At 39.7% G+C, this 19,876-nt stretch overlaps 1 protein-coding gene across 1 annotated transcript in view; it reads right to left on the reverse strand.

Annotated features, from left to right (window-relative positions):
- Window positions 1-19,876, reverse strand: part of ABCA13 (ATP binding cassette subfamily A member 13) — a 294,371-nt gene that overhangs the window by 171,579 nt on the left and 102,916 nt on the right. Inside the window, exons 28-34 of the mRNA XM_043540473.1 lie at window positions 19,009-19,122; window positions 16,285-16,375; window positions 11,015-11,191; window positions 7,576-7,882; window positions 6,614-6,728; window positions 3,961-4,290; window positions 1,093-1,162 (exon numbers count right to left, since the gene is read on the reverse strand). Coding sequence (XP_043396408.1) covers window positions 1,093-1,162; window positions 3,961-4,290; window positions 6,614-6,728; window positions 7,576-7,882; window positions 11,015-11,191; window positions 16,285-16,375; window positions 19,009-19,122 — 1,204 coding nt within the window. The remainder of the gene's footprint in view (window positions 1-1,092; window positions 1,163-3,960; window positions 4,291-6,613; window positions 6,729-7,575; window positions 7,883-11,014; window positions 11,192-16,284; window positions 16,376-19,008; window positions 19,123-19,876) is intronic.

The following is a 19,876-nucleotide window of genomic DNA, read 5'->3' on the forward strand; positions in this document are numbered from 1 at the left end:
TAAAGTACACAGTACTATGTAATCAGATGCATACTGCTTGATTCTGAAATCACTGGTAGCATTGACACTGACTTCAATGAGCTTTGGATCTAGCACATAGTAATATTACTGACTTAATTATATTTTGCACCTGTATTCTTCAGCACTATATAAATCCAAGAATTTATTTTAGGCTGAAACGTGGGCAGTACTGTTAGCAAGTGGAAACAAATACAATTTTGAAAACTATATCTTTGGCAGTATATTCATCTATAAAAGTCTTCAATAAAAAGCTTTTAATAATATAAAAATATTCTTATTTTCCAAAAATTTGAACATATTTGAATTATAGAAGAAAAATGGTATAAAATTATCTTAAATCCAATCTTTATGAAAAATAAAGGAAAACAATTTCTGAAAGTGTCGTGTTAGGAGAAACTTATCAAGTGTCCAGAGGTAAATCAGAAAAGCAACTGCTTGTTATTAAGAGGTAAATTAAACTGCAGCATCAACTTGGAATCCTCTATGCTTCATAGCTACACCTACAACTCCACCAGCAGGATACTGAGAGGCAACACACTAAACCAGTGAAACACAACAGGCTAGCTCTTCAGCGAGGGTAAATAAGCATAGCTCCATTGAATTTGATCTAGCAGCAGATCTGGACCTGCATCTTCAGACATTTTCACTGGCTGACAATACCCTAAGAGCAGCTCATTGTCATCTAGCAGCTTCTGAGAGTTGATTAAATCTTTCACGCATGTCACATACACTACATCAGCAATGTTGGGGGTGTGCCTGGGGCTTCCTTACAGCCTGCATTATTAGCCCCTGGTGGGGCACTGGCAGCAGCCATAATTTAGAGCAGCCTTAAGGCTTCTCTAATTTACTGCAGGAGACCAACACCATCAACCTGGCCTGGGAATCATGGAGCACAAAGGTGGCTTAAACCTACATCTACATCCTCCCTCCAGTCCTGAGTTGTACTACTTGCTGAGGATCAGAGATTCTACAAAGTTTCACTCAAAACAAAGCAAGTGAAATAAGTTTCCAAGTTTAGTTCTTTATATACCATGATCATTATAAAAAGGTTTTGCTAACTAGCTATCTTACCTATTTCTTGGCTTTCAAAGAATGTAATGAAAAATACTCCTTGCCCAAAGGCAGTTGTAGACAGAAAGCACTGCAACAATAGAAAAGAAACAGGAGATGAACATAAATAAATCTCCATTAACATATTGTGTGATGTAAATAACTATAGCACTGTTCAGTGCAAATGGAGAAGCAATGGACCTTTCAGTTCTAGAAAGGTTAACAATCCCATCTTTCATTTACCTTTTTTGAACCTGAACAATATTTACCTGCATTTTGCAGAAATGTGCTCTCCAAATAAAAGATTGTTATGTATCAGGTTATTAATATTTGAAGGCATTATTTAATGCTATCACAATTTATGAAGCATCATAAATCCTCCATATATTGCAAATATATAATGCATAGCATTGGAAAAGTGGCTAATGCAATTTATTTTCTGTAGTAAGTGAATGACCCTAGAATTCACGAGAGACAGGCTGATGGAACACACATTATACTGTACAATGGGCAGCTATTCTACTGCAAGGAAATAACATTTTATTTCCAGTGGAGCAATATAAATTGCACCGTACTGCATCAGAAAAGTATAAAATGGAAAATGACTAACTTCAGTGATGTAATGTAACAAGGATGGAAGAATTATGGTAAATGGAAAAAATCACTAACCAGCATCAGAGGGAAATAAATCATTACTAAATACTGATAAAATATATGCATTGTTGTATGAAAAACGTTCTATAGTTTGAAAGTCAGCTCTTGGAGATGACTTGTATTTTAAAGTAAGTAAATCCAATATGTTTCACATTGTTTAAAACAGAAAGGCAAAATTCTGCCAGGGGCCTGGAAAACAAGTATAACTTGCCTCTCTCTCAAAGACGTGCACCACTACAGATGTAGGCCCCTGATCAGGCAAAGGCTTATGTACATGCGTATCTTTATACACTGTGAATAGTTCTATTGGCTTAAAATAAACACATGGATAAGGCTTTGCAGGAAGAGAACACACAATGTAGGCAGTGTATTTAAATATACAAATGTATTTGTCTTATAGGAGTGCCTGGAGGCCCTGAGCAGGATCCATTGTGTCAGGCACATTTAAAAAACCAGCTTCTGCCCCTAGGAGCTTATGGCATTTGCATACGATGTAAAGACAGGTGGATAATACAAGTATATGGTGGGGAGGACAAGGTAAACATTGAAACAACCGAGGTAGCTCTCTCAGCCTACCCCATGAAAAACATGGTCTGGAATGATGGCTACCTGCTGTGTGACCAAGGGCCTGATTCAGTTCCCATTCTAGTCAACAGGAGACTTAGAACTCATCAATCAGAATCAGAATGGGTAAATATGTATTCAATAGCATAAGGATTGAATGTGTGCAGCTGGCAGCTCTATGCGTAGCAAACAGAGTATAACGTACTATTCAACCCTAAACACTGATCTATTGCATTTCTGGTTTGTTTTTCCCTATTTACAGTGTCACTTAGATTGTTTAATTCTGTGTATATAATATTTAATTTTGCAGGTATGGAATGAACAGGAGCTTAATGGTGGGTAAAACTGTTTTTTTTTTTTTGCTGATATTAAAAATGTTAAAAATTCAACAAAATTCTAAAGAGCTTAAAAAAGTGTTGTTTTGAGACAAAGTCCTAAACATATTTAAGAAAGTGCAATGTTTGCATAAGCTGTTTGTGTTTCTTGCATTAATGTTCAAGAAATTTACAGGCATAAATTCATGTTATTCTTAATGGAATAACTTCTTGTCTCTATTGGGCCTCAATTGGAGAATAACAGATTCATATTTGGATGTACTCCTGCAGTGTTTACACAGACATAGCAGATTCCCTTCACTTTGTGTGTTCATCGATGAACACTTTTGAACTACAGTACTGTTGAGTTTAATATTAAATTACAACTGGTATTCATTGTATATTAGTGTTCTATTTTTTCCCCTCTCTGGAGAGGATTAGGTATATCAAATAAAAAAGAGAAATCTTAAAATACAGTAGTAGGAGTAGGGTTTGTTTGCTTGCTTGTTTGTTTTCCTTGAATTGGAAGGAGGTCAGGTGAGCTAACATAGCTGTGATCCTGACTTGACAGTACCTCCAGAATAAGGAATACCTATTCCGAGAATACAGCAGTCAGGAGAACAAACATTGCTTAGATCAGACCTTATCAGAGATTCATTGTGACAAAAGGAGGGTGCTTTGCAGAGCACAGTGAAACACAAAGCAGAGGATAGGAAAATACCACCTAGGAACTCTAAACAGACAATGTGGTAAAGTAGTTCATGAATAGCTGTTTGAATTGTAATTTATATTGTAGAATAGTGAACATAAAACAAATTACGAAACATGATTTTCAATAGTAGAATTTTAAAGGAAATCTCATTCCTCTCCCCATACATAGTACTCTCTGCAAAGAGCAGGATGGGCAATATGTATTCTTACAGATCTGTTTGTCTTGTAGTTGTTTTTTAAACAAAGGAGCGATTTCTATAGTTCACTGGTAAGTTTTATATTCATTTTTTCTGCCCAGGATAACCACTAATCCTATAATGGGATGTCAACCACTATTTGAGAGCACATTAATTTTCCAAACTATTCTTTTTTTTTTGTAAGAATGTATCATGCATGTGCATTGGAAATATGGAGCCTTATGGTTTCCATAGGGTTCCGCCAACTTCTTGAACATTCATTTTAGATTCCACTCTGTTGTGTTCAAAGCTGTATTTCTCGACTGGTTTTCTATCTCGGAAAGCCATGCAATTTCAGTGAGATGTAAGAGCAAAGTAGGAACATCTGGACAGGATAATGAGGGGATTTGCGAAAGGTCACATAATTATGGAAATGAATCAATCAACAGTTTTAAAAAAGAAATACTTACTGTAATGATCTGGAGGGCAAAGCTAAGTTGGTTCTCCAGGACCAACAAAACTATGTAAGGTAAAAAGCTGATCACATATATAAGGCTGGCACAGAGAGCCGCTGTATTGGCACTGCTAAAAAATGCACCCAGGAGGTAGCTTAGCATCACAACCGCAACTCCAAAGTCGAGGAGGAAGAGGAAGACTAGGAAGCCATCGCTGTACACAATGATGCCGCTCACTTTTAAAATGATGACCAGAGCACAACTGCTTATAGTGAGCACAATGACATTCTCCAGAAACCAAGCTAGGAAGTGAATGGCAGGATTCACACCCATCGTCTTCATATACTACAAGAGCAGAGACACATTTTATAATTAGTCACAACTTTTTTTAAAAAAATTAACCATCAAGAAATATAGAATCATAGAATCATAGAATATCAGGGTTGGAAGGGACCTCAGGTGGTCATCTAGTCCAACCCCCTGCTCAAAGCAGGGCCAATCCCCAATCAAATCATCCCAGCCAAGGCTTTGTCAAGCCTGACCTTAAAAACTTCCAAGGAGATTCTACCACCTCCCTAGGTAACGCATTCCAGTGTTTCACCACCCTCCTAGTGAAAAAGTTTTTCCTAATATCCAACCTAAACCTCCCCCACTGCAACTTGAGACCATTACTCCTTGTCCTGTCCTCTTCTACCACTGAGAATAGTCTAGAACCATCCTCTCTGGAACCACCTCTCAGGTAGTTGAAAGCAGCTATGAAATCCCCCCTCATTCTTCTCTTCTGCAGACTAAACAATCCCAGTTCCCTCAGCCTCTCCTCATAAGTCATGTGTTCCAGACCCCTAATCATTTTTGTTGCCCTTTGCTGGACTTTCTCCAATTTAGCCACGTCCTTCTTGTAGTGTGGGGCCCAAAACTGGACACAGTACTCCAGATGAGGCCTCACCAATGTCGAATAGAGGGGAACGATTACGTCCCTCGATCTGCTCGCTATGCCCCTACTTATACATCCCAAAATGCCATTGGCCTTCTTGGCAACAAGGGCACACTGCTGACTTATATCCAGCTTCTCGTCCACTGTAACCCCTAGGTCCTTTTCCGCAGAAAATATGCACTAGCCTCCCAAGTGACCATGTAATCCTATTATCCTTACCCCTGTGTTATACTTTTCCCACTCTCTCCATGTGCTGTTAACTCCTTTTGTTGCTCTCATCTTAATTTAAGGCCCAATTCTGTAGACACTTGCTTTTGAGCATAATGCATATGAGTAACCCTATTGACTCCAAAGGGACTATGCACATTCATGAGCAAGCGTTTGCAGGATCAGACACTTACATTGTAACCTCTCTTGGGTAGAGAATCCACCTTTATTCTTTCAAGTGCCGTACACATCTATGTCATTAGTATAAAATAACGGTAGTAATATAAAAGCACTATAACCATAAAAATAATGGACGACTATGAATGATTATCAGACACAGACTAAAAGTGCTATGCAAAAAAAATTAGAATATTGTAAAAATATGAAACACAACCTTTCCTTTATTTTTGCTGTTTTCTTGCTGAACTTAAAGGCAATTTCTGAAGAGAAAATGTGCTATTTCTCATCCAGAAGTAAATTTGGGGAAATTTACAATTTTGCCTATCACAAAATTTTGCAGAGGTCATAGGAAAAAAGGACAAATTTTCACCATGAACTAATCTTTTGCATACATTCGTGAAACTCTCAGATTTAACATTGCTCATATGGCCAGAAATAATTGTCACATGCATCTGAGCCCACCATTCTAAAAAAAACACTTTGTTTTGGATTCTAATACACTATTTCTCTAGTGTTTTTCCAAAAGTCACCTTGAAAACATTGGTGAGTTAATACTTAAAACACCTCTGCAGAGTAGATAAGCCCTGTTTTATGCATTGGAAAACCAAAGTCTAGAGATGTTAAATGATTTGCTCAAGGTCAAACAGGAAGTTTTCAGCAGAACCTAGAATAGCATTTGAATTCTTGTGAGTTAAAATGTTGTTATATCCATATCTAAATATGTGGCTTTTAGGTCTCGATCCTGCAAAATACTGAGCACCTTCTGAGTGCCATAAACTTGTCTCCTTGACTTCAATTTTAGCTGTGATTATTTGTCTTTGTAACTGTTATGCCTTCGTTTTCTCTGTGTACTTTAAATACCTAAAGACTAAAATCCCCAGCCATTTTTACTCAGTTCAGAGTACCTAAAGGAGACCGTACTTTTCTTCTTTTTGTTGTTGTTCTCCTAATCTAAAATAAAGGTAATTCTGAATGAAAGTATGTGGCTGCTCTTTGAGGATGGATAAACATAACAGCAATTGAAGGCATTCAGCACCATGGAAGATTGGGATCTCTATCTGCAAGCCTTGGTTCAAAGAAAAGTACTCGGCTTTAAATTTCATAATTCTGTCATTTACTGCTCTCCTTTATTTCAACAGAGATAAATCTCTGCAGACCAATGGGACTCCAAGAAATATCCCTGTGAATCTGATTTGGCAGCTGAAACTCAGCTTAAGAGCCCAGGAGAGAGTGAAAGACAAAGCAGATGCATTATTGTTCACAAAACCATCTCTTCTAAAGTTTAATGTGCATTTTCGGTATACCCTCTAAACCAGTTTTACAATCAAAGGCTCAGCTAACTGTTACCTCTTCAAGATGAATCTCCCTCTCATAAACCCGTTTTCGGACCATGCCAGCAACAGATACCATCCATGCTAGCATCATTATGAATGGAAAAAAGAAACCAATATTGTTCAAGAACCTGTTCAAGCAAAAATATACGTGTAAGACTCAAAGGAGAAAGATGTAAAAGTAGAAAGTTAATATTTTAATACTCAGAAAATATTACAATATGTAAAACAATTATTGAGGGTATGATTTTACTCAAGTCTAGTAACAATACTTCCTTTGCTGCTACTAGTTAAACATACGTACTATAATTTAATGGTAAAATATAGGATCAGTATATAGGAACCTGTAAAGTGTATCTCCAAGACAGTGACACTGTATTTGTATTGAAGAAGAATAAAAGTCCCAAATTATTTTAATGTTTTGCAAGGTGCTAATTGCAAATAAAGATATTTAGAGTGCCTGTTATGTTTACAAGGCAAATTTTGCTCCAGTGTTTGTGGCTTGCATTTCAGTTATCTACTTTTATCTTTTGTTTGTATAAACTAAACACTTTGCAAACCAACAGACAGATTCTCAGCCTCTGCTATCCATAGTGGAGGGGATAAATCGCACATGAGCTGGTTTCTGCTGCCTGATCATTGAGCTAGTCCTAAGATAGCTCCAGCCCCAGTGTAATTTGGAAAATCCTTTGGGCTGCTGTAAAGTACACGTGCTGATAAGAGCTCCCAAAGAGGACTGTCTGCCATATAGGAATCTCTCAGTGTCCTTTTACCATATCCTCTTCTCCCTCTATTCTTTCTGCCAGGAATGGCAGAATGAGATGCATAGGAGCCAACCACACTGGTTCTATGCCAAAATGGGGCAATCACCAGTTAGGAAGACCTGATAGCTTCCCAACCCCTTTATACAGCTCAGTCAGATCACAACCACACTATTGAGAGTGCAGCACTAGGTTCAAAAGGAGGGCGTTTACTTACAGGTCACTGATGTGGCATGGATATGGCATAGCTTGTACTTGTATTTCTGCCTCAGAGGCATCTGCTCCAGCGTGTACTGCAATGATGGCTTTTTCAATCATGTCTTGAAGTGGAACAAAGATGTAATTGTATCTGAACCCATCACCTGGCAGGTTTGGTGGATGGGATTTCCACACTGGGTTTTTTATCAGATCTGTTCTCATGCTGTACAGAATGCTAGTTCTAATTGTATATGAAATGTGTTGTGAGAGGTGGCTAGCAGAATCTTGTCTGCGTCTCCTGTTACTTGAGGTGTTGAATATAATACCTGATCAAAGAAAGGAAAACAAAATCAAGAAGGTGTTTCATGGATTGGAAATAAAACTGGGTAAATAACTGATTTATCACTATCCATTCCAAAAAAATTTAAAATTTTAAAATTGTTATATTTTACCCCAAACAAAAAATTTTGGCAAACCAAAAAGTTTAAAAAAAAATTTTCAGGTCAAACCAAATATTTTGTTAAAACTTTTTAACATATATATATTTCAGGTATATTTCTAAACAAGATGTTTTGAATCAAAAAATCAAAATGTTTCATTATGAAAATGTCAAAATAAAATTTATTTTTTTTTAATTTTTTTAACCATGATGTTAAAATTGACACATTTAAAAAATGTTTCAGTCAACAAGAATTTGTTTTTATAGCAAAAATAAAAAATCTTTCATCTGGAAAATTTTGTCCAACTGTAATTGGAAATGCTACAGATTTTATATTCCTGTCTTTTTTATGTCCTGTGTCTTATGTTTCTGCTAGGATGCTGCCAATGAATAGTCAGTCATCCATCTTCAAAAAGGCCACATTGTCTTCTTGTAAAGAATGTGGTATTGGTATATTAATTCCTTGTACTGTAAACCTGAGGTTCGTACTGGTGGGATTCCAGCACAGAAACATGAAAACCTTCAAGTCTATATTCATCACCCAATGCATTTTTTTTTAAATTACCAGAGGCACCTTTTACTGTTAATGTTAACACAGTTAAAGAGCTTGATATTTTATCTTAGTACTCAGCCTTCTAAGATCTAGAATTACCCTCTTCTCTGTGGGCCTGGAAAAAATCTTAAGAAAAACTTCCTTGTACTTTCTCCTCTAGAACTTGTTCTCCAGATTTGCTTTCTGAAGCTGGTAAGATGAATTCAGACAGAGTACCAATAGACTAGGTTCCTCCTATCCCTTTTACTCTGCTATATTTTCCTTCTTGATTAAGAGAAAAAGTTGCCCTTGTCTTCTTTTAAAAGGTGTGGTGGGATATACAAATCACACACTGGACAACAAAGGATTAAGGAGCTGCTCTGGGCTCAGCCAGCCCTACCCACTACACCTCCAAGAGAGTCACAGGCTGGAGGGGAAGCTAAAAGGTAGCAGAACAGCTCACTTGTGGGAAAGCCAGGGAAGACAAAGGACCTCTACCTTGCAGCTCTTAGGAAAGACAAGATCTCACCTATCAGGTGAAGGTCCCTCCCTGAGGGAAGGGAGGACCTACTTTTGATAGATTACGTAACATGTGCAAGATCACACAGGTTATCTGTGGCAGAACTGGGAATAGACCCAGATCTTCTGAGTACTAGTCTCGTGTCTAGATTTTAATTGGTCTCACCCCCATCTCTGCTTTACCATGACTTCTCTTATAACTCCTAGGAGCCCTGGGGCCTTCAGTGCGAAACTTCGTCAAATGCACAAATTAAAAATAAAAAAAATGGAAAAAAACCTACCCCATTGAAGTCACTGGCAAAGCACCTATTGACTTCAATGGGGCCAGAATTTTATTCTCCTCTCCAGGGAGTGCTATGTACCAGGAGGGAACAGTTCAGGCAGGGAAAAGAAATTTCTACAATGGTGAATGACTGTTCTCCTGCTTCCTCTTACAGCCTTATCAGCACAACAGGTAGATTTCCAGCAGTGGAGGAGACATTTCAAGGAGGTGGGACAGAGACATGACAGAAGAAATAATAGAACTTGCTCAAGAATTAACTTAGTCTATGTAAATGAGCTGATTTGAAAGTTACCTTCTTAAGCAAACAGGCTTCCTACAAAGATTAATTTTCTTAACTCTCTTCTGCAACACCAAAGGATATGAAATTTAAAAATCAGAGGAGGAAAAACTAGGTGATGCTGTCTTAAAAAAGCAACGAAATAGCCTCTTTTGAATATTTTGTTTTCAAACCTTTTTATTCTATGGCTTCATTTCACTCTCGCTGTATATTCATAGAATCACAGAATCATAGAATATCAGGGTTGGAAGGGACCTCAGGAGGTCATCTAGTCCAACCCCCTGCTCAAAGCAGGACCAATCCCCAACTAAATCATCCCAGCCAGGGCTTTGTCAAGCCTGACCTTAAAAATATCTAAGGAAGGAGATTCCACCACCTCCCTAGGTAACTCATTCCAGTGTTTTACCATCCTCCTAGTGAAAAAGTTTTTCCTAATATCTAACCTAAACCTCCCCCACTGCAACTTGAGACCATTACTCCTCGTTCTGTCATCAGCTACCACAGAGAACAGTCTAGCTCCATCCTCTTTGGAACCCCCTTTCAGCTAGTTGAAAGCAGCTATCAAATTCCCCCTCATTCTTCTCTTCCGCAGACTAAACAACCCCAGTTCCCTCAGCCTCTCCTCATAAGTCATGTGTTCCAGTCCCCTAATCATTTTTGTTGCCCTCCGCTGGACTCTTTCCAATTTTTCCACATCCTTCTTGTATTGTGGGGCCCAAAACTGGACACAGTACTCCAGATGAGGCCTCACCAATGTCGAATAGAGGGGAAAGATCACGTCCCTCGATCTGCTGGCAATGCCCCTACATATACATCCAAAATGCCATTGGCCTTCTTGTCAACATGGGCACACTGTTGACTCATATCCAGCTTCTCGTCCACTGTAACCCCTAGGTCCTTTTCTGCAGAATGGCTGCTGAGCCATTCGGACCCTAGTCTGTAGCGGTGCATGGGATTCTTCCGTCCTAAGTGCAGGACTCTGCACTTGTCCTTGTTGAACCTCTTCAGATTTCTTTTGGCCCAATCCTCTAATTTGTCTAGGGCCCTCTGTATCCTATCCCTACCCTCCAGCGTATATTATATTACTATCTGTTGTTCCTGGTATCATATTTATTAGGTATAACTGACTCCAGGAATTTGTTTAGTAGTGATTCCTCAGTTATAATAGCAATATCACTAGTTTTTATTGCTTGCATTACAGTGTTCAAGAATCACGGGTATAATTTTAGCAGGCAAATGTGGGTTTTTTTATTGTGTTTTACCATATGTGTTTTCTATGTGTTTATTACTCCCTGTCTTCCTGGCTGCCACGTCGCTGAAGCACTCTTGTAACAGGGAAAATATGGGAATGATAGTTTTATGAAATCAGGGGTTTCTTGTCAGTACGTATTTTAAATGAGATACTTACTTGCCAAGAAATTATTTTGTTGCATGAGCTCTTGTGCCTTCGCCTCCAATTTCTCCACAGATTCAAAATGCTGGAAGCGATCCAGTAACACACAGGAGGAGATATTTACCATGAGCTGTGCCAATAGGTTAATCTGCTCAGTCACCGAGTTGTGAAGCATTTTCTCCATCATAGACTCTGAGAAGAGTAAACACATTGGGAACTATTGGTTTCAAGGCAACATACAGAGGTCAGAGCCATGTTTTCTTGTAAATGTATTGTAGAACCATAAAATTATTTGTAAAATATCATTTAAAGGGGAGATTTTCAGAAGTGCCTAGGAAATTGAGGAGCACAAGTACAATGTTGTAGGACTATGCTCCTAAATCCCATAGATGCATAAAGTCCCTCCCTAAGTTCACATTCCATTCCAGTGCAGTGAGAATGCTATGGGTATCCCAATTTTGGAAAGATTACCTTGACCATGAGATAAAAGAACAGTGAATTTTATGGGTCAGATTCACCCCTACAGGTACCAATTCCATCCCCTTGCTCTTGTGAGAGCAGATGTACAGGAGAGTGACTACTCATGGGAGAGCCAGAAGAGTTTCCATCTGGGGAGCAAGTCAGATTTGAAGTCCACACAGGACTTCATAAGAGTCATAAGGCAGGGGCTGCCAACACAAAGCCTGTCCTCCAATTTCTACTTGAGCCCAGTTTCAAACCTTGTCCTTGGTGTAACTGGGTATCCTTCATCTGGTACTTCTGTGAGGAGGATGAGTGAAAGGGATGTGTCTGCCTGAAAGCAGGCTTGTACTCCCGTCTTAGAATACTCAGAGGAGAGAGGACAACGTGCTTTGATTCTGCAGCATTTTCTGCCACTATCTTATCTAGCTTTTCTCCAAAGAGGAGAGATCCCATGAACTCAGAGGAGCACAGGACTTGCTTGGAGAGACCATCCAGGGGCAAAACCACATATGCTTCCTGGCTGTTGACTTGGATGTCTGGCTGAGAATTTCATGGTAGCAAACTTCTCTGGATACGGGGCGGGGGTGGTGGGGGACACAAAAACAAAACAAACGCACACAAAAAAACCCACCACCACATTTGTTGCATTTATCCCAAGTCCTGCTCAGATTTGGAGCCTGAGAGCTCTCCTTCCTTCAAAGAGGAAGAGGTGCCTGAGTCAGAGGATTTTACCTTTTGGACTTTTTCTTCCCCCTTGTATTCTTCTGGGGCTTCTTTGACCTTTTGGCATGCTTTGCAGGCATTACTACCTGGCTGCAACCAGAGTGTAATCTTCTGTGACTTGGCTTGTGCAGAGTCTAGAGCTCTCTAGAAACCTCTCCATCTAAGTCTTCCCCTTTGGGGTCCCTCTCCTCCTGAGCAGGAGATGGAGTCTCATTATCAGCACTCCCTAATTCAAATTGGGAAGGAGGGGGGCTAGACATGAGCGCTGCTACTCTTCCCAAGGTTCTCAAGACCCATTTTAAGATGGGGGGAGGGTGTGACAGCCCTGCTGAGGTCTAATCTGTGGTTCTTGGTCACCCCAGGATTTACAGCCTGGGTCATCTGGATGAAGCCCTCTTCTTTCTCAGAGCCTGTCACTTTTCTGTTCTGTCTTCCCTAGTTGGATTTTCTTCAGTGTAGTCATGGCTATTTGTGGAGGTAGGGGCCCCAACTTGCCTGTCCCAGGTAGGTTCAGGTAACTGGGGGAAGGCAGGGCATAATTTACCCTCTATTGAGCCTTGGAAAACTCCCTCCCCTACAGAGCACCTATTGGACTTTGCCAACAGAGGAGCTCAGCAGGGAGATACTGCAGGAGAGGTGCTGGGTGGCTGTGACCACAACACTGAACAAACCCTGTACCAGGAAAGAGGCTTGGAAGAAAGAAAAAGCTTGTTACTGCCCCAAAATGGTTAGAAAATCATAAAGGCAGAAGGAAAGGGTGGAAGCAAATGAACTGTCACTTGACTGCTGCCATGGAAGCTGAAGATCTGGCAGCATGCAGGAGAATGAGGTGTGGCCAGCACACACTTGTGCTGCAGCTTGGAACCACCTCCAGAAACTGCAGAGAGTGGATGGGATCAGCTCAGTTGTAACAGAATTGTGGGAGATGCAGGGCTGCAGAAATCCCTGGTCTGGAGGCCCTCCGATCATTAGTGATGTTTGGATCTGGAACTTCACAGCTGGCCTCGCTCTAAAATTGAACTTCCACCAAAACCAGGAGTATGAACATCCTCAAACTTTGGAGGAGTTCAGATCTGCAAATAATTTTTTGTGGATTGTGCTAATTATATTGGAGAGAATAATCACAACAATGGGTTTACAGCACGGGGCAATTTTAACTCAAAACAATTCTTACTGCAATTGGATTTAACAGAAACTTGTGAGGAAAGTCTAACACACCCACAAAACTAGCTCATCTCCCAGCGAATAATTATTCATATTTGAGGAGTGAAAAATAGGTACTGGGAAGTCCAATGTGAGCTTCCAGGTTCCTAAAAGTTTTAAAAACAACATTTGAATGTTTAATCCTTAAAAACATTAGGTGATGAGTTGACTTGGTAAGAGTCATTAACTCATTAACATAAGATTGGGACTCAGTGCACCTGAGTGGTGGCACAGCGGGTATCACAATGGGAAGGCAGAGAAGCAGAAATGCACTAAACAGATCTGGATGGAAGACAGCACTGTTAGTGAAGAAGGGATGAACAAGGATCAGGAAGAGAGGCAGTTGTGAGACGAGACAGTGACAGATGTACTAAGAAGCAGAAGGCAAGCCAGTATCAATGGGATGGATTCAGAAGGAACACAAGCAATGGAACAGGGGTGGGGATACCATACAAATATCTACTATTTTACCCAACAGGAAGGCACAGAAGAAATAATACTATATATATATTGGTTTTGTAGCATCTCAGGGGCTAGAATATTCCTAATACTAATAACCTAGCACTAACAAGGTTAAGCATCCATGTATGTCACCAGAGATTTTCCCCCTAGCTGATTTTTAGAAGACCTTATTTTGAATAATACATCATTTTTTAAATTTTCTCTTACAACTTAATCATTTAAATATTTGAGCATGAGAAATATCAACTGACTTGCTACGTGCTTGGAATATTGCATAATTACATGTTTCTGTAAGTGAAAGCAATATTTCACAAGTTGCATAATTTACATGGAACCAACACATCTAAATATATAAAAAGGTAAATCCTTGGGGAAGTTTCAGAACTTATTAAATAAAATATCCTCTCCTGCATTTTCCTCAAATAATTTAGCAATATTTTCGTAAAAACAAAGGGAAGGGTAACCACCTTTCTGTATACAGTGCTATAAAATCCCTCCTGATCAGAGGCAAAACCCTTTCACCTGAAAAGGGTTAAGAAGCTAAGATAACCTCGCTGGCACCTGACCAAAATGATGAGACGAGATACTTTCAAATTGAGGGGGGGGGGAAACAAAGGGTCTGTCTGTGTGATGCTTTTGCCGGGAACAGATCAGGAATGCAGTCTCAAAACTTCTGTTAGTTAGTAAGTAATCTAGCTAGAAATGCATTAGATTTCCTTTTGTTTAATGGCTGGTTAAATAAGCTGTGCTGGATGGAATGTATATTCCTGTTTTTGTGTCCTTTTGTAACTTAAGGTTTTGCCTAGAGGGATTCTCTGTGTTTTGAATCTGATTACCCTGTAAGGTATTTACCATCCTGATTTTACAGAAGTGATTCTTTTACCTTTTCTTTAATTAAAATTCTTCTTTTAAGAACCTGATTGCTTTTTCATTGTTCTTAAGATCCAAGGGTTTGGGCCTGTGTTCACCTGTACAAATTGGTGAGGATTTTTATCAAGCCTTCCCCAGGAAAGGGGGTGTAGGGTTTGGGGGGATATTTTGGGGGAAGACATCTCCAAATGGTCTCTTTCCCTGTTCTTTGTTTAACACACTTGGTGGTGGCAGCATAGGGTACAAGGACAAGGCAAAGTTTGTACCTTGGGGAAGTTTTTAACCTGAGCTGGTAAAAATAAGCTTAGGGGGTCTTTCATGCAGGTCCCCACATCTGTACCCTAGAGTTCCTTAGTATCTTAGTATTCCTTGACAGATACTAAGACAGCAACCTTTTCATAGCTATTTCTGGTACCTACTTTCTGCTTTGTTACTTACCTTAGAGCCACTCCTGTAAGGTCCTGAGTCAATTTTCAATGGCCTTCACTGAAGGTGAAGGCATTTAGCACCTCTGAGAAGGGACAAAGAACCTTGCAGAATCAGGTACCGTTTCTGCAGATTCTGCTACAGAATCAAATGCCCAAGAAACAGTCCTGATCCCGAGAGGTAATGAGCACTTGCAAGTAGAGCAGGCTGAGAATTTTTCAGTGAAACTTTTGGGTGTCAGAGAATGCTGATTCATTGAAACACTTTCTTGGGTACATATTGGAATTTCTGTTCATAACCAGACAGTGCGGGAAACAGGTGCCCCCCAGAATAGCCCAGTGGTTAAGGCCCTCACCTGGATCAAGTCCCTGCTCCAAACCAGTCAGATCTGAACCTAGGTCTCCCACATGAAAGGTGAGTGCACTCACCACCAGATTATACAGTCATTGTTTTCCTCTCTGACCCAATGGATATTTTCCTATTTATTCAAAATGGATCAGCCCCAACAAGCGAAAGTGAAAGGACTCAAAATTAGGCTGAGCAGGCCCTTGAACCTGGGTTGTCCACATCTCAGATAAGTGCCCTGACCATTAGGCTACTGACTATTCTGTGTGTCTCATGTTTTTACATGAAATATTTCAAAATATCTCATTTTCATTCTAATGTGGAATGGAACAAATTTCAGACCCTCAACATTTTTTGTTAAACAGAATTCTTGTTTTACACCTAGCCGCACTTGCCACTCTCATTTGGATCAACAAAAGTTGTGGGTGTTCAGCTCTTGAAAGGATCAGGCCCATAAGGTGGGAAAGAACTGGATTCAAATTATTTATAAAATAAGGGAATTTCTATTTTAAAGATATTAATCTTTATCTGTTAGTGAAATGGATGGAATTTAATTGTATGGACATGAGGTAAGATGCAGCAAAATTAACTGTGTTTCTTTACAAAAGGATAAATGAGCAAACAATATTAAAAATGTTTGAAACTAAAATGAGATCATTGTAAAATGCACTTTTAGTTTTTATTTAAGTAAGGGCAATGTGAATCATAACCAAGAGTTATTACTGCTAAATTTCAGTCAAACACAAAGTCATGGGGATAATAAATCTTGTGTGTCCATATGCAGATATACCTACCATACTCTTGCAGCTTTCCAATGAGATTCCCCACATCAATATTCAAGTGACTTTCTATGAAGTTCTTTATAAAACTGTTTTGGAGAGCTTCCTAAAGTAAGAGAAATGATTTGCAAGATAGCATCTGTGATAGTCAGAGTTGCTGAATTTTTTTACATACACACACACACAAAGAGTCACAGATCTCCCTACTCAGCCATAGATTTCTTCTGTGTGACCTTGGGCATGTCACTTAGTATCTGTGCCTGAGCTCCTCATCTGTAAAATGACCTCACGGAAATACGAGGAGAAATGCACTGAAGAGTATGAGGCAATTAGATACTACATGGATGGGAACCAAGTAAGTGCCTATCACAGATTGATATATCATACCATACATTTCCATCATCATCTTCATCTTGTTGTTTTCTTTTGTTTCCATTATTAAACCAGCACAGAGATTGCAGGGTTTTCTTAACTGGCTGTTTAAGATCAGCAAAGGGATTAAAAAAAAAATCTATTCATGTTGTTTCAAACTCTCCCTGGGGAACTGCTGCCCTAATCAGAGTTGAGAGTTACTGGGAAATGAACTGGCATTTGGTATCTTTCAGCCATTCTCTCAAAGCAATATGGCCAAAGGTGTGACCCTGCCTTTTCAAACGTACGACAAAGACCCCAAACTCATAACCTGATGTTACGTAGGAATCGTTAGTTAAGTGGAGAATATCGCTAACATCTGCACATACCTTAACTAAGAGTAAAAAGATTTTTAAAAAAATTAAGATGCCCACTGTAGAAAACTTTCTATAAACTCAGCTTCAAGATTCCACATTTTAGCTGTCAATAATTTATGGCATTAGTGAGCTAACACCAGGTTTGTATGTCGTGGAAGAAAATGTGGCTCCAAAATGGCAGATACACTTCATAATGAGATGCAACTAAAGATTAGGCTTATGGTTCCAACAGCTTTGGGTACCAAAGAACCACTGATAAAAACACCCCCTCCTACGGACAAGCACCTGACAAATCTTTAGTGTATTTGTCCTCACAACACTCTTGTAAGATAGGGCAGTGCTATTATCCCTATTTTACTGATGGGGACCTGAGGCTAAGTGACTTGCACCAGGTCATACAAACAGTCTCTGACAGTGACTAGTAGGCTAGTGCCCTAACCACTGGATTGTACTTCCTCTCCAATTCTGATCCCCTTGATTCAGTATAATAGCTCCATACTCCATGGGAGTTCAGTGGGATTACTCATGGAATAAAGTACTATTCAGCATGAACAAGAACATCAGACTCTGGCCCCTTGTACTTAGCAGATACATGAAAGTATGCACATGCCTAAAATAAGTAACCATACAACCTTATTGTTGTACACCTTTAACTTTCCTCACCCCTTGTTTCCCCAACTCACTGAGTCACATCTATACATTTATTGTAAATTGGATAGGGAAGAGACCTTTCCTTTTGCTTGTTCTGTAAAACACAACATTTTGGAGCATTGCATTATTAGCAGTCGTACAAACAATGTTATCTGGAAAATAGCATCTTCAGTTTCCATGTTCATTGTCTCAATTTCTACATCTCATTTGCTCAGTTTCCAAGAAAAAGGACTAACAATTAGCTCCACGAGGCCTTTCAGGGATCACAAGTAACATTCCTTAATTGAATCTTAATTAACAATTCTATTGTTGATGCATGAGCATCAGTTTATTCTTCCACAGCTTAATGGCTCTGCAGATGGTGAAGAGTAAAAAGTGCCAAAACTACATTTTAGTGACTAAAGAAAGAAGATATGACTTGGAAACAGACAAGAAGAACTGTTAACCAGGTGCTACATTTAAGCAGTCACTGCTATTGTTGCATTTTAAATTTCCTCCATTGTCCCTGTGAGAACTGATCAATTACATTGGGGGAGACAATTATGAGAATTAAGCAAGTTCAAGCTGTAAAGAGTATTTAAAAACTTGCCAATTGTCTTAGATTAACTTTTCTCAAACTGCGGTCAGCAGACCCCAAGGGGTCCCCAAGCATACTCCGGGCGTCCGTGGGCCCCACTGATCAACTCCTCCCTCTCCCTCCCAGCGCCTCCTGCATGCCAGGGAACAGCTGTTCAGCAGCGTTCAGGAGGCGCTGGGAGACAGGGTGAGGAGCGGGGATGGAGTGCGCTCAGGGGAGGAGGCAGAAAGAGGTGTGGAAGAGGAGGGGGAGGGGTGGAGTGGGGGTAGGGCCTGGGGCTGAGTGGGAGGCTTGGGGGCCCCCCAAAAATTTTAAATCAAAATGGGGGTCCTCAGGTTGCTAAAGTTTGAGAATCGCTGCCTTCAGTAAGTGACTGTTCGCCATTGTACTATTCATCGTATTTCCAATATCACATGGTAATACTGCAGACAGGGAGGTAACTACTCATTTTAGCTACATTAAAATTGAAAAGATTTTCAGGACCACCCCATTGTAGATCTATAATCTAAACTTTAGCAGGGTTTACTGTTGCAGACATACCGTCTTCAAGTGAAGAAAAACTCATGTCTGTGCTGACTGTACCACCACCGCTATCCTGCAGAATTTCTGGTAATTCCTCCACCTGAGAGCCAGGATCTTTGTAAAGGCTGATCCTGAACTCCATTTCCTATAGTGATCTAGTATTTCGAGAATTACCACTTCTTTACAGGCTACTTTAATTCTTCAATTATTTGTCCCTGGGGATAGTACTGGAAAGTAGGAAGTCATCGACAATTCACCAACCTGCAGCTGATTGACCATGAGGAAGTTTTCACTGCTCTTAAAAACCTCAGACATCCTTAGCCATGCCTCAGAATAAATCTTCAGGTTGTCCACAAAACCAAATGTGTGATTAGCCTAAAGGAAGAAATGAAGCCACATGAAATGAAAACTGCAAACAGTAATTCCTGTGGAAACAGGAACAACTTGGGTGGTTCAGATCTCCCGAAACTCCTCTGCATGTCAACTTTAATTGTCAGAAGTAAATGCATTGTGTTTCCTTTAATCTTCAAAGGAAAACAAAAATTCAGAGACTAACAAATCACAGAAAAGGCTTCCTGCTGTGTTTATGTTTTCCACGTGAAGAGTAATAATATACAATTTATTTTTATATACTGCCTTTCGTACATGGTACCACAAAATGCTTTAGTGAGAGAGCCAATCAAAAAATAAAAGAGGTTCAAATTAAAGCCTCTCTCTTGATCACAGCACCGCCTATCTGGGAGGAATAAGTGGAATATCTGGATGCAACCTACAGTTCCTTCAACCCTGAGGACAATTTTGGTGCTGATTGAGTCAGGGAGATCTAGCAAGGTCCAGTAAGGAAGAAGACAGAATTAGGGACCTTCTCAGTTGACTGTAGGGGGTAGCAGCCAAGTCCTTTCCTTCTGCCCTCACCCAAGGATGGACTTTGAATGACAGAATAGTGAATAATGCACATTCTAGTGTGAATTTTTAGAAAGTCTGTGGTAAAAACTGGTAAACGTTCAGTTTTCACAAACCTGGGTGGTTTCTCCAAATATACATGAATCATGAATAACATGACTTCACAGTCACAATGACTCAGCCTCAATGATTTTATTCACAAAAGGATCAGCAAATCAATTAACTT

The sequence above is a fragment of the Chelonia mydas genome, chromosome 2 (assembly GCF_015237465.2).
Source record: "Chelonia mydas isolate rCheMyd1 chromosome 2, rCheMyd1.pri.v2, whole genome shotgun sequence".
Lineage (NCBI taxonomy): Eukaryota > Metazoa > Chordata > Testudines > Cheloniidae > Chelonia > Chelonia mydas.